This window comes from Bison bison, unplaced genomic scaffold (assembly GCF_000754665.1).
Source record: "Bison bison bison isolate TAMUID 2011002044 unplaced genomic scaffold, Bison_UMD1.0 scf7180017864061, whole genome shotgun sequence".
Lineage (NCBI taxonomy): Eukaryota > Metazoa > Chordata > Mammalia > Artiodactyla > Bovidae > Bison > Bison bison.
Genome location: NW_011494633.1, coordinates 7,621,227 through 7,641,251, shown reverse-complemented (window position 1 = coordinate 7,641,251; position 20,025 = coordinate 7,621,227). Strand labels below are relative to the sequence as shown.

The following is a 20,025-nucleotide window of genomic DNA, read 5'->3' as shown; positions in this document are numbered from 1 at the left end:
CTCAGAGGACTCCTACTCATCCTTCAGGACCCAGTTCAAGATTGCCCCAGCTATGAAACCAACCCAAGCGCTTCAAGAGGAATCAGGTGCCTCTCATCTGCTCTCACCTCCCACAGCTACCTCTACCTCCGTCTTTACCAAGCTTGTCTGTATCTCTGGACTCTCCTGTGTTCCCACCAGACTTGGACTCTTGGAGTCAGGGCCTGGCATAGTCATTAATATGTTCCTAGACCTCTCAGCCAGGCTTCAGCAGTATGTGAACCGTGAACTTCCAGATGTTCAAGCTGGTTTTAGAAAAGGCAGAGGAACCAGAGATCAAATTGCCAATATCTGCTGGATCATTGAAAAAGCAAGAGAGTTCCAGAAAAAACATCTATTTCTGATTTATTAACTATGCCAAAGCCTTTGACTGTGAGGAAGCAACAGTTAGAACTGAACATGGAACAACAGACTGGTTCCAAATAGGAAAAGGAGTATGTCAAGGCTGTATATTGTCACCCTGCTTATTTAACTTCTATGCAGAGTACATCATGAGAAACGCTGGGCTGGAAGAAGCACAAACTGGAATCAGGATTGCCGGGAGAATATCAGTAACCTCAGATATGCAGATTGTTAGGTAGGTAGACTAGGGAAAAGGAGTCCAAAATGGCGGTGGCTAAAAGACCAGGAAGGTCAAAGGAAGGTCCGAGACCAGAGTGAAGACTTCAGGCAGAACAAACAGCACTCCTGGCTAAGCCCAATTTGCATAGGGCAGGCCCAGGTGGAGGAAAAAAACATATAAAAGGAGGAGCCAAAGCGCTTTCTCACAGACTCTCTCTCCCGCGTGCATGCGCTCTTTTCTTTCTCTCTCTCTCTCTCACTCTCTCTCTCCTGCTATCTTCTAAATAAAATGGAGCTGTAACACTGATTTGCCTAAGAGCTGTAGCACAATTTGTCCAAGACCCGAGAGCTGTGACGCACCAAGGGCTTTAACATCCATCGCTCCAAATCTTTGTTGTGACGAGACAAAGAACTGAGGAATATACACTCGCGTGACACAGATGACACCACCCTTATGGCAGAAAGTGAAGAGGAACTAAATAGCCTCTTGATGAAAGTGAAAGAGGAGAGTGAAAAAGTTGGCTTAAAGCTCAACATTCAGAAAACGAAGATCATGGCATCTGGTCCCATAACTTCATGGGAAATAGATGAGGAAACAGTGGAAACAGTGTCAGACTTTATTTTGGGGGCCTCCAAAATCACTGCAGATGGTAATTGCAGCCATGAAATTAAAAGACGCTTACTCCTTGGAAGGAAAGTTATGACCAACCTAGATAGCATATTCAAAAGCAGAGACATTACTTTGCCAACAAAGGTCCGTCTCGTCAAAGCTATGGTTTTTCCAGTGGTCATGTATGGATGTGAGAGTTGGACTGTGAAGAAAGCTGAGTGCCAAACAATTGATGCTTTTGAACTGTGGTGTTGCAGAAGACTCTTGAGAGTCCCTTGGACTGCAAGGAGATCCAACCAGTCCATCCTAAAGGAGATGAGTCCTGGGTGTTCTTTGGAAGCACTGATGCTAAAGCTGAAACTCCAGTACTTAGGCCACCTCACGCGAAAAGTTGACTCATTGGAAAAGACTCTGATGCTGGGAGGGATTGGGGACAGGAGGAGAAGGGGACGACAGAAGATGAGATGGCTGGATGGCATCCCTGACTTGATGGACATGAGTTTGAGTGAACTCCGGGAGTTGGTGATGGACAGGGAGGCCTGGCGTGCTGCAATTCTTGGGGTCGCAAAGAGTAGAACACGGCTGAGCAACTGAACTGAACTGAACTGAGACCTCTCACAAGCCCAGCATCTGGGAGAACCAAAGAGCAAGGGTAAAATGGAAACTCCTTGCTCCCCTCTCACCCCTGCACATGGCCAGGCTGTAAAAACATATTCAAGCCACTGCCCAGTCTCAGGGCATTGCCTCTCATCTCTCAGCTCCCTGCAATGTCCCCAGACTTGACTGTCATCTTTATCCTCCCAGCCATTGATGGACACTAGGCTCCAATCCCATTATCCACAGGGGACTGGGGAGGCCTCAAGTCTAAGCTGTGGTCCCTTGATGGTGCTAGATGGGAGCTGGACCTCCCGATGCTCCGCACTGACACTACCCCTGCAAGTCTACCTTGGCTGATGGAGGACTTGAATATGGCTTCCTCCGGCAAGGGTGGGCAGCTCCTCACTGAGATTTAGTGCCTGGCCTGGCCTCCAGCCCACCCATGGCTGCCCTCCACTGTGACCTACTGTCCCCTAGGAGCTGTGTGTGCTTGGGCATCCCCAGTGGCTCCATGGGCATCCCCACTCGCCCAGGTACTGACCCTCCCGGCCTCACCCATGCATCCTCATGGGAGTTTGCCCTGGAACCGAGCGCGTCTGGGCCCGGCCGGCAGGTGTGGCTGGCAGACACCCACTGGCCTCACCCTGTCATTAGCAGGCAGGGTTATTTCCGGCCTGACCTGGATTCTGGGCCGGCGTCTGTGTGGCTGACTGTCAGCGCCCATCAGTGTCAGGACCGCCTTCCCGTCCGCCTGTCCTTCAGTCAGGGGCTCAGGGAGCAGAGTCACACAGGGAGGCCTCTCACCTGACCCAGATGCATCACAGCGGACGGGCCTACCTCCCTGAGTGAGGAGAGATGGCAGCTTCCTGCTTCCGGGAGATCTGGCGCCCACATCCCCACTGCCTGATTAGCCAGGTCTGTGAGCGAGTCTGGGGCTGAACCAAGCTCAGGGAAGAGCCAGGGTCACCTCTCTTCTAGAAGTCATTGCTGGGTCACCTGCTCTATACATTCTTGGGGATGAGAGTCAGGTCTGACAAAAGTAGTATCCCAAAGGAGGGAAAACTCCTGGTGGTTTGTTTGTCCCCAACTCCTGGTGCTTTGCTCATACAGAACCTAGTGTGAAACACCTCCAAATGGGGAAGGAATATTCGAATGATTTTTCTCCTCATTAGCGTTCATTAATGAAAACAGACTTGAAAAGTGGTCCCTTGGATCCACTGCAGCATCAGTCGGTCTGAAACATTTTCAGACATCATCACCACCCTCTGATAAAGAAGATAAAAATGCCATCTTATCTTAAATCTTCTTAGAATGAACTCTAAAGTAATACCTGTTTCCGAAGGACAACTTGGAAAATACAGAAAAGCCAGGAGGCAGAAAACCAACCCTCGTCTCATCACTCAGAGCTACAAATATGCCATCAAAAACCAATTTGTAATTTTCTTGAATGATCACAAACGTCCATGTGAATTTTTGATTCCAGTTTCTCCCTAACCAAAACTATATACTGAATTGTCTATTCATCTCTCTCTGAGTTCTCTTCTCTCAAAGGACTCCATGTAAGCTAAGCTGATAGAACTGCCAATCGTAAAGAGACTGAAAAAATTATCAAAAGAAAGAAACGGGAGTTAGAGACCAGAAAATCCTGTTTTCCACCTCCTCCCACTGATGACAGTGGTGATATTTGGGTCGAATATTTAGCATCAGAACTACAGAATGATCTACCGGTAGAATACCCCAGGTTGCAGGGCCAGCATGATTGGGAAATATAATAGTTGCAAAAGTTATGAATGGACTTCATTAGGGAAGCCACACCCCAGTGGGTGTGGTCTAAATATCAGGCAGCTGCCTCCTGAGATGAGAAGCCCTGGAGGAAGTGGTGTGGCCTTTACTTTGGAACCTCCATCATCTGCCCAATCAGGCCATCTAATTTTATTGGCCTATGGTCTACTTTTCCAAGAGGCCATGGAAGTATAAATAATAAAGCAAGAAAAGCAGATCCATTTGTCTGGCTGCGTAGATTTCTTCTGAATGTACTGTGAGTATGAGACCTTCTCTTTGAAAAGGTCAACTGCTTCTTATTTATTCCACACAAAGTTTGCTTCAGCTTGAAGGAGGGTACAGTCGAGTCCTGGAAGGGTTGTCTAGAAGAAAATTCTGGAGGAGTTCTAGAGCTTGGAAACCCCTCTTTTGGAGAGGGTGCTGATCAGGTGAGGCCCTGATCATTTTCCCAGATGTCTATCTCTTGTGCTTTTCTAGAGGGTGTGGGGATGGGGATTGCCTAGGAAGATCAAGAGACCCTTCCAAATCGGGTCTGTGTCTTCCCTGTAGTTCTGGCCATAGCCAGTCCTGTCTGTGAGCTTTTTGTATATCTTTATCTCTTCCCAAGGACAGAGGCTGCATCCATCCATGTACTATTCCAGCATTGGAAAAGACTCTGATGCTGGGAAAGAGTGAGGGCAGGAGGAGAAGTGGGTGACAGAGTATGAGATGGTTGGATGGTATCACTGACTCAATGGACATGAGTTTGAGCAAACTCCAGGAGAGACTGAAGGACAGGAGAGCCTGGCGTGCTACAGACCATGGGGTCACAAAGAGTTGGACATGAGTTGGCCGACTGAACAACAAACAACAACTATTCCATGGAGAAAGTGAGGCCAAGCAGCCCATCTCATGAATTTTTGCAGAATTGTCTTAATAGATTAGATCCCTGTTCTGACCCATCAGAATGCATGTTTTGACCTCAGATAGCTCCTTTGTCCACTCAGGGCCTTGGTTTCCCTTTATAGCACAAGTGGCCCAAAGTCGATGGTCATTCAACCCACATAATCCCTCATCCTAGAATGAAGTCATAAGGTAGGAGGAACAGGCTAGGCAAAGAACTGGAAAGTGGTTGAGGATTTGGAGAAGTCTTTGGGGATGGCTGTTGACACTGCCTTAATAGAGGGAGCTCCATGCTTGGGTTTCAAAGGAGACCATGGGCTAGTCAGCAGCATTGGCATGGACCACTTCTTGGGGACTGCTCAAATGCCCTAGTGCCTAATGCATAGCAAGGGCTCAAAATAGTTCTTAAAAAGATGAAAGCAGAAATCTCCAGGGTAAATCCAGAGATGAGATGATGGACCTGTGTTTCAGCCTCTTCTTCCCGGGAAGGAGAATGAAGTCTGTTGCCATAGTCACTAGAGTTCTTTCATGGATCGGTCTTCTGTCACTTCCAACAGGGGAAGGAGGATATGTCTCACCTCCACTGAGTTCTAAACTTGCTTTGAAAAATAATAACTTCTAATATGTCCAGAGTGATCTCTTTTAACAATATCAATCCCTTAAAGCAGGTTGGACCACAGAGCATGCCTGAGATGTCTCCTCTGGTGTGGGGCTTTTGTGCTGGTCTTTTGGGATGCTAAGGTACATCTTTAGGAAGGAAGTGTCCCTCAGGTGCCTTCTGAGTTTATCCAGGTCTTGTGCACTCTATGGAGAACTTTGGAAAGGCTTGGAGAAAAGCTGGGATCTCTGAGGGCCTGGGGTTCCTTGGGATGGAGCAGGATGCCTGTGTCCAGCCTTTGAAGACAGAGACCCCCACCACCTCTGGGAGATGGTGAGGGACAGGGAAGCCTGGTGTGCTGAAGTCCATGGGGTCACAAAGAGCTGGACACGATTCAGTGACTGAACAACAACAACAACCCCCTCACTTGAGTGCGGCCCTTGGGCTGGTGGCTCTCACTCATTAGGGCTCGAGTTTTAGGGGATGGGAGCTCGCCCCAAGCATCCTAAACTTTGACGAGGACGGATACTGCCTAAACTTTTCCTTGTTGTTCAGTTTTATCACAGGGAAGAGAAATAGAGCAGACAGGGAGGAGACAGGAGATCTGAGGAGGGTGGGTGGAGGTCTCTTCTCTTTGAAGACAATGGCTCTGAAGCTCCATGCATGGAACTGTTCTGCTGTACCCTGTGTGTGCTCCCTTTGTTAGTGCTGTTTCCTCAAACTACTGGTGATAACAAGGATGAAAGCACTTTGCAAAATTACAACTATTCTTATTGTTAAAAGTGCTATTTTAGCTCACTGCCCTCTGGTAGCTCAGACAGTAAAGAATCTGCCTACAGTGCAGGAGATCTGGGTTCAGTTCCTGGGTCAGGAAGATCCCCTGGAGAAGGGAATGGCAATCCACTCCAGTATTCTTGCCTGGAGAATTCCAGGGACAGAGGAGACCGGTGGACCACAGTCCATGGGGTTGCAAAGAGTCAGACACGACTGAGCAGCTAACACTTCCACTTTCACGCCCTCCCTGAGTTGCTGTGATAAGGAGATTCCAGTTACTGGGCTTGGCAGGATGGTGTTGCGGGTAAATGCAGTGCCGGCTGCCTTGCCCTTCCATGAGTAAACCTACCCCCACCCCATAGGTAGACTTCAAGCACCTGAACTGCTAGTCCAAAGGGCTTCAGGTTTATACCTGGAATATATTTGGTTTGCATCTGTCTTTAGGATAAGTAAGTCCTGAGTCCATGCCACGCTATTACTACTAGTAAGAGAAGAAATTTTTTTTCCCACATTACTAGGGAATGTAAAACCAAGATGGTCACAGATGAGCTGAAATTCTGCTACAGATTTATCTGCCCCCTGTGTAGTCTACAAAGTTAGGTTTCCAGTTTGCTCTTTTCCTTTATTTTATTTACCTATTTTATTGGGTTGGCCAAAAAGTTCACTCGGGTTTTTCCGTAGAATAAGGAAAAATTCAAACAAACTTTTTGACCAACCCAATATTTCATTTGACTACCAAACACACACACCCCAAAATAAAAATGAGCAAAGACTTGCTCAACTTGGACAATCTATCAACTTATTGGGAAATAACCAGTCCCTCGGGTATTTTAATTGATGGGATAAAAAAAGTGGCCTCTTCAGGCATCTGGGACTGGTACCCATCTGACGAGTTCAGGTCGATTTAGGGCCTGTGATGACAGATGGAAGGGCCCAGAACTGGGGGGTAGAGTGGGCTGCTTGCTGGGGAGGAAGGCCAGACTGTCAGCACTGCATGAGCCTAAGTCGGAGGCCTGTGGGGACCGCTGTGACACAGGTTACAGAGGCAGGGGACGCTAAGGCTTGGCAGGGTGGGCTGTGTCCTAAGGGGTGGGCGCAGCGAGCTGAGTAGCAGCATCCAGTGGGGAGAAGGGTAGGATATCCCTCCTTCCCATTTATTAGATGCAAATGTGGAGGCTCTGTAAAGTTTTCTGGGGAGTCACTGAACAAACACATAAGCCAGAGAAGACCAATATCCAGACTTCCTATGCCCTGTGAGTGTGTTAGTCACTCAGTCGTGTCCAACTCTTGCAATCCCATGGACTGTAGCCCATCAGGCCCCTCTGTCCATGGAATTCTCCAGGCAAGAATACTGGAGTGGGTAGCCATTCCCTTCTCCAGGTCTTATTCCAATAGTCAGATCTTATTCCTGAAACTCAGTGAAGTAGGGAATCGACTTTGGGGGTCACTGACAGGGCATCACTGTAGAACTATGCATGTGAGTCATCTGTGCTTCTGGGATGGAGTTCCAGCAGTTTCCTTTCCCTGCTCCAAGTTCTGGCCCTGTCCTGCCCTGATCCGTGCTCGGCTCCCAGGGCAAGGTGCTCAAACCGCTTCCCAACCCACCTGGCTCGTCATCCTGCTGCTAGAGTGTTCTCTCAGCTCCTTGACAGCCACGTCTTCACTTCTTCATTCCCAGGCATTGGAAAATAATGCATACGTGGCCTGCCCCTCTGGATAGGAAAAACTTCTATTTTTAATCCAGGAAGTCTTTGTATGGTCCAGCCCACTACCCTGAGACATTGAATCTTTTCCATTTTCTTGTTTTCTTCCCTTTATCTGAAACAACCCTGGGAATTTTACTGATCTTCATTTCTATACTCTATTTTCAGACAGCCCCTGGAGCCCTGGTTCATCATTGACTGTCTTTAATTTTTACTAAACAGTGAGTCATTAGGAGTGAAAGGTATTTGAAGATCACCCAGGCTCAGAGAGGGGAAGGCGCTTCCTCAGTGTCACACATCAGAGTCAAGACTCTTGTCTGCCTGGTAGTCCCAACATTTGAAATAAAACAAAACTTGCATTTGCTAGGATTCTTTTGCCTTGAGGTAACTGACCACATATCGCACACTGGCATCATGGAAAGTCTTAGGGTACAGTGGGCTCCAGGTGAGCTTACTCTGGGACCCCAACCTCAGTTTCTCAGCAAAGCCCTTGTAGGCACCCTATTTATGTTCTGGGTTTGCCCTGGAGTCATTCCCCTCATGGGACTAAGGGCTATGGTTGTCCCTGGGTCTACATCTCCCTGATCAGGACATCCAGAGGAGGAGAGAGGAAAACAGCACCCCAACATTCCAGCAAGGAACCCTGAGATAACCCCTCACTGGATCACTTAAGTCCTCTGTCCCTCTCTGAAAACTAACAAGAGAAACTCTCTGTGCGCTGACTGGATTAGGCCTGGCTCAGGCCCCGGTCAGCAGTAGAAGAGTGGAGGTTACCTGCCCCATTCAGGGCTATCCTTAGAGGTGGAGTTGGGGTCCTGTCCCTGAGGAATGTGAGCTGCCCAAGGGAAGGGTAGATACCTGAAAAAAAGTTTCCTTTGGAAGACAGAAAGGGATCATGGCAAGCAAAGGCAGTATCTAATAGAATTTTCAGACGCAGGGTCCCAAGCTTCCTGAAGACTCATGTCTGCTGTGAAGATGGCTGTATCCACAGGACCTGGGCATAGAGGGTTTGGGGGCATGAAAAAAGTGAGGATATGGGGCTCTCCTCGGTGAGGCCTTGTGCTGCTGCTGTTGCTGCTAAGTTGCTTCAGTTGTGTCCGACTCTGTGCGACCCCATAGACAGCAACCCACCAGACTCCCCCGTCCCTGGGATTCTCCAGGCAAGAACACTGGAGTGGGTTGCCTTTTCCTTCTCCAATGCATGAAAGTGAAAAGTGACAGTGAAGTTGCTCAGTCGTGTCCGACTCCCAGCGACCCCATGGACTGCAGCCTACCAGGCTCCTCTGTCCATGGGTCACTCTTCATTTATTCTCTCTTTCAGTCAATTGAAAGGAGCCTAACTGGTGCACGTCCCTGGGGCTGGTGATGCTGTGAGCATTGGCTGCTACCAGCTCACAGCTCCCCTCTCCTCTCTAGGAAAATTTAGCTCTGGTTGTAAGGAAAAATAAACCAACTCAAGCCAGCCAGCTCTAAAAGGGATATTCATTTGCTCTTATAACTTGGAAAAATGGAAGTGGGTGGGCTGCAGGTAAAGGTCAATCCAGGAACTTCAAAGATGTCACCAAATACATATTCTCCTTTCTCTCCTTCCGTCTGTCTTTCCATCTCTCTCTCTGTCTCTCTCTCTCACCTTTCCTTCTATATGTGGATGTCTTGTTCACATTCAGGTCCCAGGTTTTAACATTAAGCCAGTTACCCCAGAGATAAAATGGACTTTGCATTCTCAAAGAAAGACACTGATTGATCCGACTTTTGTCCCCTTCTCATTCCTTAAGTACTCGGTGGCAGGGGGATGGAGTACTATGATGACTTAGCTTGGGTCAGATGCCCACACCATGGATTATTCTTACTGTGATCCAGTGTAGAGAAGGAAGCAATTCCTTAAACGAACTGAGATCCTGTTACTATAAGACATGGGAAGGGGTGAGCAAGAGCTATCCTCTACACTCAGACTTCTTATTCATGTCATCATTTCTAGTCTCCGAGGTGATTGCAAAGGCTAGACGTTGTAATGAATGTCAAAGCATTTATGAACTGCTATGCCCAGTACACGCTGGTCACAGTATCACTTCTTTCATTGGTCTTCCTTGTGGATAAGACAGGGGTAATGGAGTTCTTTTGTTCTCTTTTCTGCTAACCTTGGGTCTACTACTCAACAGGACAAGCTCCAAGAAAAATGAACCCCTTTCTGGGCCTGGGCCTGCTTCTGGCTGGCCTCCTCACTGTGGAAGGTCTTCTGAAGTCCAACTTCTCTCCAGAGAATCATGAAGCTGTGAGTCAGGGCCAAGTAGAGAAGGGAAAGGGGACAGCTCAAGAGCTCGCAAAGCGAAACGCAGACTTTGGACTCAAGCTGTTTAAGAAACTGTCCTTCAGCAGCCCTGACAATAACATCTTATTCTCCCCCTGGAGCATCTCTATGGCCTTCTCCATGCTGTCTCTGGGTGCCCAGGACTCCACCCTGGCTGAGATCAAGGAGGGCTTCAACTTCAGGAACATCCCTGAGAAAGACCTCCATGAAGCCTTCCATTACCTCATACACAGGCTGAATCAGAGGAACCAGGACCAAAGGCTGGGGCTCGGGAATGCCTTGTTTATTGACCAGAAGGTAAAGCCCAAGCAGAAGTTTCTGACAGAAGTCAGGAATATGTACAAGGCAGACACCATCCCCACCAACTTCCGGAACTCAGAAAATGCTCAGAAGCAGATCAATAACTATGTCAGTCAGAAAACCCAGGGGAAAATCAACAACCTAGTCAAGAATATAGACCCTGGCACTGTGATGCTTCTTATCAACTATATTTTCTTTCAAGGTAAGGCTTAGAGTATGTTGGCATGTAGACTTGAGTCAGATTCAATGGTTGTCCACTTACTTGCTCTGTGACCCTGAAGTCACATGTAATTGCTCTCTTTGAATCCTACTTCTCATGTCTGAAAAAGGAGTACCTTGATACATAGCTGATAGGGTGGTTATTAGGATTCAAAGTGAAAATGAATGATAAATGAATGCCTCATATGTGCATTTTTATGGTTACTGATTATCCTAAGACAACATTGGTTGTAGAGGTTGAAGTGTCATCCTTTTCCCCATTTCTTAGATCAGGAAAGTGAAATTCAGAGCGAGATTAATTAATTTACTCAAAGCTACAAAGCCAGCTAATGAAAGTCAGGAGTAGAATCCACTTCTCTTGACCTGATGGCTATGGTTTTCATAACTCCAAGTAGATGCCCAGGATGGTGACCGTGTTGATGGTCACACTGTGACCATGATCACATTGGTAGGTGCCTTGGTCTTCTCACCATATGTTATAGACTCCACAAGTCTGAGGGTGAGGTATTGAAAAAGAAGATGAAAGTATATTCCCTAATTCAAGCTGCATCTACCACACGATACACACCCAGTCACAGCACACACACACAAATATTGGCCAACATAGGTGAGAATGAGAAGCCAACATCCCTAAGACCAGGCAAGGCTGTTGGGGCTGTCAACAACATGATCCTGAATATGGAAGTTCAGCTCTCCCAAAATCCACAAGGAGATTGATGGTTATGGGGTAAAACAGGAGGGCTAATGGTAGACTGTCCAAAGCAGGGAAGAAAGGAAAATTAGGAATTTCCCAAAGTCCCTACGTCCTCTGTATGACAGCAAGAACCATAGCGACAGTGATGTGACGGTGCCTAGCATCCACTCAACACTTACCTACCCGCAGTCACTGAGCTGTGCTGCCCTTCCCCACCGAGTCTCACAGCAGCCCTGTGAGATTCCCATCAATACCCCCAGCTGGCAAACAAGGACACTGAAACCCAGGGAGGTTGAGACACTTGACCAAGGTTTTGTCTGGCAATAAAGCCAGACATTTGAGCTTGGGGAGTTGGACCTAAGGGCCTTATATTGGGGGCTCTGAGGGTAGTAAGTGAAGAGACCCAGGTCTGAGTTTATGCCATCAGAGAGGTCTCTGGGTCAAAAATAGAGAATCAAAATGCCCAGTTTTAAGAGTTCACTGCACTTCAGCATGCTCCCAAGGGCAGTCTGTTAGTTTAGTTTTCTTAGTCCTACATGAGAGGGGCTTCTCCAGGGCTGCTTGGAGTAGATGTGAGAATTTTCACTCAGACCCAAATAGCCTCCACTAAGTGTGATCCAGGGTGTGCTTCTGTAACAGAATCCACAGGCTTTCTCAGCCTCAGGAGCCTTGAGGCTTGGGGAAGTCTGAAGTTCCCCTCTTAGTCAGCAGCCCTGGTCTTGGCTTTACTGGAATAAATGATAACTGGGACCAAGCTCACATCCCCTGAGGTGTTCAGGGCATGGCATGAGGCCAAGGATTCCTGTGCACCGGCTCTGATACACCAGAGCAACCAAACTCCTTCTTTAAGTCCGTGGGGACAGAGACCCCATGGTTAACAGGATCCAGTAGCCCCTTCTCCCTCAGGACACTTACGTCACTCTGTTATTCTTCCATCTTAAGCCAGGTGGCAACATGAGTTTGACCCAAAGGAAACGAAAGAGGAAGATTTCATTCTGGACAGAAACAAGACCGTGAAGGTGCCCATGATGTTCCGTGTGGGCATGTATAAAGTGGGGCATGACGACCAGCTTTCCTGCACCATCCTGGAAATGCCTTACCAGAGCAACTTCACGACCATCTTTGTTCTTCCTGAGGAGGGCAGAATGAAGCAAGTGGAGCAAGCCCTGGGGCCGGACACTTTTGCCAGATGGAAGAAGTTACTCGTACGAAGGTAAGGAGGGTACCTGACGTATGCAGTACCTTCCATCTTCCTCCCTCTCCTCCATTGTCTTTGCTTCTTCTTTCTCAGATTCATTGAGCTCTTACCCCATGGATAAGCCCATTCTGGGCTCCATGATGAATTTATATTTTGGTAGGAAGTATGCTAGAGAACAAGTCATAGAAATGTAGATGCTTAAACATTGTAAGAGTGCAGAGGATGAAGCAACTTGGTGGGCAGTGGTGATCAGGGAGGGCTTCATGGAGTAGGTGGCATTGGTGCCACATCTTCAAGGCTGAATAGCAGTACATATGGAAGGATGAGGAGAGACAGAATCCTAGGCAGAAGGAGGAGAAACCCTAGGTGAGGTGCCCTAGGTGAGGACAAGCCCAAGTGGGGTGTCCAAGGGAGCTGTGAGTTGTACATTGTACATAGGATGTTTTCAACCGTGGTGTCATAATGAAACCAGTGAAGGATGAGCCAAGTAAGTTGTATTAATAGTAGTTGAGGGACTGAAGTCACTAAATACTTTTCTTTTCAAACATAAAATTAGAACAGATTTAAGGTAAGCCTCCAGAATCTCACCCAGGCACGAGCCTACTGACAGCTTTTCTTGGGAAGGATGAGAGCTAGAATTAAGAACTGAGGAGTTGACATCAGTGTAGACCTGCAAGGCGCCTTGAAGGCTTCTGGGCTAGGACAGGGTCTGTGGCAGCCAGGAGACGTGGTGATATTACCAAAACTGGAGGTCTTGCTGCTCACTCCTCAAAAGCCAATAAAGAGACAAATTGATGGGAATAAATGTTTACTTTACTTTGGATGCCAGCAGTGGGGCAGGGAATGGGAGGAAGGGCAGACTGCTGTCTAAAGGCCGATTGACAATCAGTGACCAAGAGCTTTTATAGAAGGAGGGAGGGGGCTCCATGCAGAAACCTCTGGCAGTCATGTTGAAATTGGTCATCAGTGGTCTGATCATCATCTTGATTGTTTTAAGTCTTCAGATCCAGGGTTGGTTTGTTCCCTTTTCTTTGAGGCCAGTTCTCGGAACTGTGACCACTTGTGTCATGGCTATCGTCTGATCATCATGTAGCTAACTGCTTCTACCTGGTAGCATTGTCAGTATCTACAAGACAGCTCGAAGGATATGGTTCAGAATATTATCTGAGCCCTTGAGAGGAACTAAAAGTCTTTGACCTTGTTTGATGATTAAACTATAATTATTTGGTCTCATTTGACTGCCTTCCTTTGTTTCTGCCTTTTTCTCACTTCTCTGATTAAACTTATTCTTTGGCTAAAGTTTTCCCACAGACAAAAAGCAGGTGGAGGACGTGCAGGGAAGAGACCACAGGGCCCTGCTCCATTTCAGTGGGTCTATGAGATGGAAAGGGGAGCTTCTACTTTGGTAGAAACAATGTCAGGATATCTCCTTGGTCCTTTTGTTCTCTCTTCCACCTTGGCTCCACCATAATTCTCCATCCAAAAGTCCTTTTCTGAGAACCTCTGCCACGCCCAACATGCTGTCAGGAGTGGCGGAGGGTTCTAAGAGAGGCAGACACAATGCTAGGACTGAGCTGGGCTGTCCATGAATGATAAGTGAACCAACAGAGTTTCCTTCACATGGGAACAAGTCTTTGGAGAAATTGAAGAACGCGTCTTAGATATCCAGATTTAGCTGCCAGCTCATGGGAGAGAAATTCTATTTCTGAACGATAAAGTCTAACTCTACTATGACTCCCCATTTCATTCAGAAAAAAAAAATAATAATAACCACACACACACAAAAAAGAAACTTGCCGGACTCCTCTGCCCCCTTGAAAGCTTGCTCAGCCTTTCCCTTTACTCCAGCATTCCTGATCCCCAAGTCAATCTGTGTATTTTTCCCATGGCACTTACTGAGACTCCCAGTCCATGTATCTACTCTTTGTCTCCCTTTTGTTGTGATGGTTTTATTGTCTTTCTTCCCTAGTACAGCACAAGTTCAAGAGCATGGATTTTTGCCTGTTCTAAATGCATCTAAGCATGTAGAACAGAGCCTGGTATACAGTAGGCACTAAATAAGCTTGTGTCAAATGAACAGATAAGTGGAAAGGTAAGTTTGAGAGTCATTGGGCCTATTGTGGATGTTAAAATCCAAGGCGCAGAATGAAATCCCCCAAGAGGGAAAAAAGATAGAACAGATGATGGGGGAAAAAAAACAAAAGAAAGGAGGACCTGGTGGGAGGCAGGCTGGGAGCACTTCAATGGTGAGCGACAGGCGAGGAGGTGGAGCCAGCAAAGGATGAGAGAAGGAGCACCCAGGGATGGAGGGGAGGGCAGAGGGCATGGATCTGGGTGGGAATGCTTCAGAATGGATTGACTATCAGGTGCCACTTCCTGATTTTTGGCCTCTGGCTCTAACAAGCCAAGGTCAGTGGCCGCTCTGGAAAATGGTCTGAGCCAATAATGGAAGTGGGCTCCCTAGTGGCTCAGTGGTAAAGAATCTGCCTGCCAGCACAGGAGCCGCGGATTCGATCCCTGGGTCCAGACAATCCCGTAGAGAAGGAAATGGCAATCCAGTATTCTTGCCTGGGAAATCCCACGGACAGAGGAACCTGGGGGGCTGCAGTCCATGGGGTCGCAAAAGAGTCGGATACTACTTAGCAACTGAGAGACAACAGCAACAAATAATGGGAGGACAAGTTTTGTTTTGTTTTGTTTTCCTCTCTGCTCTGAAAGAAAGACGTGGGCTGGAAGCTGAAGACGTGACTAGAGGCCAAGGGAATTGATTTTGCTTTTGAACTGAGGACGAGGGTTGTTCGAGCCTGCGGTCTGCCACTGAGGGCGGTCCAGTAGAAGCCATTTATGGACTGTGCAGGAGGAAAAGAAAACATAGGCAGGAATGAGGTCCTTGGAGAGGCAGAAAGAAACGGGGTCCGTGACCCCGTGGACAAGAACCCAGGTTCCACAGGGGCTTCAGCACGGCTGACCCCAGGGCAGGGACGCCAACCCAGGTCCCGACCACAGAGAATCTGAAGCGGCTCATTCAAGGCTGAGAGGATGAACACTTGTTCTCTGACTGCTGAGCCTCCGAAGCAGGACGCACGAGGCACGCACTTTAGCCCCTTCTGGTCTGTGGTTGCCATGGTCACCGTCCTCATTTTCATACAAATGGCTTAAAGAGGTGACATCATCTGATCCCAACCACAGAGCTCCTGGAAGGCAGAGTAGATCTGAACTCAGTTCTGCCAGCTTCCCATCTCAGGGCCTTGCTACCTCGAGAGCACCAGATTGCTGGCATCAGCTCAGCGCATGGGTGTGGCTGAGACTATAGTGGAGAGACCCTCCATGGCTGCCCTGAAGGGGTCCTGAGACAGGGGGGCTCGGGGACATTGCTGTGGATGAGGGCTCGGGTAGTTTGATAGAAAAATAAGAACGCAAGTCAGAGAGCCTGGATGTTTTAACAACCCATCCCAGGAGACTTCTTTGATGGTCCTGTGGTTAAGGCTGAGCTCCTGATGTAGGAGGCCCCAGTTCAATCCCTGGTCAGGGAAGTAGACCCCACCCGGCACAACTAAATTTTTTTCTTCTTTTTAAGTCCAGGCTTAAGGAGTCTCTCTTTATTCTGTGGATAGAGAAAAATTCTGAGACCTCGGGGGCTGGGAGGCCAGATGCCTCATCACCATCCTAAAGCCTGCCTGGAAAAACGGCAGGGCCCCGCTGTTCATCTTTGTCCCTTTGTCCTCCCTAGGGTCGCAGATGTGTTTGTGCCCAGGTTGACCATCACCAGTAGCTACGACCTGAAGAAGACGCTTTCCCACCTGGGCATCAGCAAAATCTTTGAGGAACACGGTGATCTCACCAGGATCTCCCCTCATCGGAACCTGAAAGTGGGCGAGGTAAGCCTGCCTGGCCGGGATGCGGCCCTCCTCCAGCTCAGGGACCCGCCTTACTGCCCCGGGCCAGACACACTCTCACAGCAGCTGCATAAGCCAAGAGTGCCCCCACCATTCAGGCCAAGCCTGACTGCCCCGAACCACCTATCAGTTCAGTTCAGTTCAGTTCAGTCGCTCAGTCGTGTCCAACTCTTTGCGACCCCATGAGTCACAGCACGCCAGGCCTCCCTGTCCATCCTGGGCAAATCATGTACCCTCCCAAGCCTCATGTTTCTAGTCTTCAAAATCAGACCTGTCGATCTCCTAGTCCTACTTTGGAAGTTGGTTCAGTGCAACAATGGATGGAGGCTTGGAGCAGTCGTCAGGCCTAGAAGTGACCCAGGCTTGTGAGGAGTAAGTTGTGAACATTTTTCTACATAATGTAGAGATAAGCAAGCTAAGGACCCCTTGGTCTCCAGCAAGGCTGAGCCCCTGCCTGCTGGTGACAGTCAGAAGGACCAGATGGTGGGGGGAGGCGCCCAGATGTAGCAGACAGACTGCAATACACCAGGGACTGCCCTGGTGGTCCAGTGGTTAAGACTTCGCCTTCCAATGCAGGGGGTTAGGGTTCAGTCTCTGGCCGGGGGATCTAAGATCTAGCATGCCTCATGACCCCAGAAACCAAAACATAGACCAGAAGCAATGTTGTAACAAATTCAGTAAAGACTTTAAAAATGGTCCACGTTTAAAAAAAAAATCTTTAATTAATAAAACACAGGACATCAGCGAAATTCAAATTTCATATAAGTGATGAATGAATGTTTTTTTGTATAGCCTAAATATTGCATGGGATATACTTACGCTGAAAATTTCATCATTTATCTGAAATTCAAATTTAACTGGAAATTCAAATTTATCCATACTTTTATGGCAATCGTACTTTGAGGTTCAAAGGGCACTGAGATCAGGGAATATTTCAGCAAGCAGAGACAGGTGGGAGGAAGATCTTCCAGGAGGAAAGCACCCCAGCCTAAGGCTGGGAGGTGAGAAGGCATGGAGTCTAGGGGCTGGAGTTGACAGCTGTGATTCTATGTGTAGACATCAACTGTTGACTTGCCAGTAAAATAATTAGCATTCTGTAGAACAGAGTGAGATGACGCTAGTGGTAAAGAACCCACCTGCCAACGAAGGAGATGTAAGAGACTCGGGTTCTATTCCTGAGTTAGGAAGATCCCCTGGAGGAGGGCCTGGCAACCCACTCCAGTGTTCTTTCCTGGAGGATTCCATGGACAGAGGAGCCTGGCGGGCTACAGTCCATGGGGTCACAAAGAGTTGGACACGACTGAAGGGACTTAGCAGCAGCAGAATGGAATGAAATGTATCAATATTTAACAGAAGCCCATCAATTTTCCAGTGTCCATTACTTCCTCACGGATGTTGATACCTTTGGGGTGGATCTGGGGCCTGAGTTATCTCTAACAGCCACCCTGGAATCAGACTCCCTCTTAACATTCCACCAGGAGGATGAAAGGAGTCCAGAGGGGCTGGCTGCTTTGGGCCAGGGGTGCCTTCACCTCCCTCCCATCCAGCTAAAGTTCAGCACAGCCTTTCTGCAATTACTACCATTGATGAATCCCTGCGAGTCTTGGGAAACATACAAAATCCCACTCCGTCTCCCCTCCCAGTAACTGATGCTCTCCTGCATCACTTTTTCTTTCAAGCTGCATCTGCTTGTTGAGTATCCTTAACTGATGACAGCAGAGCAGCTGTGAGCCCTGGGGTCACTGGCACCAGTCAAGTTACCGGGTGACTCAGGCAGAGGCCTCTTCTTCTCTGAGCCTTGTTGACTTAAAAGATAGTCACAGTCTCCAAGTTGAGAGTTATGTTTTATTCGGTGGGAATTTTTAGGACTGCAAGCCTGGAAGACAGCATCTCAAGTAACCCTGAGAAAACTGTTCAGAGGAAGTAGGGGTGTGGGGGGGTGAAGGAGTTAGGTTATATAGAAGTTGGTGACAAGGGGCAGGTAGTCTGAACATCAAAAGATTATTGTTAATTAAGGAAAACCAGAGATTTCAAGTTAAGGAATTTACTGTTTTTCTGTCTGGGAAGATGCAAGAGTCTGGCTTCACTGAAATCATTCCTTTCATATGTATCTCAGCTATCTGGGGCCAGCATCCTGTGATTTGATTTTTCACATCCTTAGTTCCTTGACCATCATTGGATCCTAGGCATTGTTCTTTCTGAGTGCCCCCCAGGCTCAGGAAGTCCCATCTGGAGGGCCGGAATAGCTGATGGCTCTGACATCCTTGTTTATTGATATGGCAGGAAATACTTCATTTCAAGGGTTTCCCTGGTGGTGCTAGTGGTAAAGAACCTGCCTGTCAAAGCAGGAGAAGTAAGAGAAGAGGATTTGATCCTTTGGTTGGGAAGATCCCCCAGAGGAGGGCATGGCAACCTGTTCTAGCACTCTTGCCTGGAGAATCTCATGGACAGGGGAGGCTGGTGGGCTACCACTCATAGGGTCACAAAGAGTCGAACAGGACTGAAGCGACTTAGCACGCATGCAAGCGCTCTGTTCCACAGCCTCTTGTTAGCTTTTGCCTATCCAGGGCCTCCAAGTGGCTTCCCAAGCACTGACCCTACTCCCGTTTCCTGCAGGCGGTGCACAAGGCTACCCTGAAGATGGATGAGAAGGGCACAGAGGGAGCCGCGGGCTCCGGAGCGCAGACGCTGCCCATGGAGACACCGATTCGGGTCAAGATAAACCACCGCTTCCTGCTGATGATCTGGGAGACTAAAATGAATAACCTGCTCTTCTTTGGAAAGATTGTTAATCCTTCTGGGAGATAAGGCAGAAACCCGACCTCCTGCAGACCCCAGCTATGTCCTGGGGTTGGATGCGTTTTGTCTCCTTGAGACCACAGGGACTTTCTTATCTCATCTCACATTATCCTGAGCTCTCCACACCACCGTCCAAAGAGGCAGCACCACTGGCTTCTGGGCCCCATTTCCCCCCCTTAGCCCCCTCACTGCCCATTCAAATTTCAGGATTAGATGCCCCATTCCCACCCAGTTGATAGTAACCTTCTCCCCCGCCCCTGGTAGGCAGAGGGGTTTTATGATTTAATAAACAACACTCCCAAGATCTGCTGACTGTTGGTGGATAATATGGGGATGCTGTGAGCCAAGGAGAGTACCCGCCTGGGGTTCAGAGTGAAGGAGACCTGGGCTCAAATCTCAGAAACAAAGAGTCTTTGGGAAAGTCATACGCTCTCCGCACTTTGTTTCCCCATAGAACTAGACCAAGACTGAGGACAATGATACTTCTCCAGGGCTCCGAGGAGGCTAGCACACCACTTGAGAAGAGTTAGTTCCCCTTTGTGAGCCCTTGGCTTGGGTGTTTGGCATGTGAGCTACACAGATATCCTCCGCACAGGGTCCCCTTGGGAGCTTTGTGCTCAGCCAAGCATCCAGGCAGATGACAAAACAGCAGTGGGGCTGGTCCAGCATTAGGCGGATGAAACCCAGAGTAGCAGTAGCCAGGAGACCCAGCACAAGGTTTGTCTGACTCCAGAGCCGCTATTTTGGGCACAGCGTGGAGAGCATGAAGTTTGAACCTGTCAGCAAGCTCAGCTGAAGAGTTAATCATTTCGGTTCACCTACCCAGAAAGCATGGCCATGCAGGGTCTGCCTATAACCACTAGAGGGCACCTGTGTTCACAGGACTAAGTATGCGTGTGGGGTTTCTTTAAGCACCGGATTGCTTGGTGAATACCCAAAGCCAGTGCTGAAGGTGTTTAAGGAGGAAGGGATCCTCACTGGCTTGGCACTCAGAAGTCTGCTGCTGCTGCTGCTGCTGCTAAGTTGCTTCAGTCGTGTCCAACTCTGTGCGACCCCAGATGGCAG

The 20,025-nt window shown here is 48.3% G+C and overlaps 1 protein-coding gene across 1 annotated transcript; it reads left to right on the top strand.

Annotated features, from left to right (window-relative positions):
- The first annotated feature begins 3,693 nt into the window (after positions 1-3,693).
- Positions 3,694-19,264, top strand: SERPINA12 (serpin peptidase inhibitor, clade A (alpha-1 antiproteinase, antitrypsin), member 12). The gene is made up of 5 exons (XM_010836246.1): positions 3,694-4,017; positions 9,706-10,356; positions 12,010-12,280; positions 15,996-16,143; positions 18,778-19,264. Exons 2-5 carry the CDS (start codon positions 9,723-9,725, stop codon positions 18,967-18,969), a joined length of 1,245 nt encoding a protein of 414 aa, XP_010834548.1. The 5' UTR covers positions 3,694-4,017; positions 9,706-9,722; the 3' UTR covers positions 18,970-19,264.
- Positions 19,265-20,025: the final 761 nt, after the last annotated feature.

Bases quoted from the DNA above. Each gene is read 5' to 3' on its own strand.
- SERPINA12 (XM_010836246.1), top strand. From the start codon at position 9,723: ATGAACCCCTTTCTGGGCCTGGGCCTGCTTCTGGCTGGCCTCCTCACT. The intron at 12,281-15,995 runs GTAAGGAGGGTA...TGTCCTCCCTAG, and splicing joins AAGAAGTTACTCGTACGAAG to GGTCGCAGATGTGTTTGTGC. The intron at 16,144-18,777 runs GTAAGCCTGCCT...CGTTTCCTGCAG, and splicing joins GGAACCTGAAAGTGGGCGAG to GCGGTGCACAAGGCTACCCT.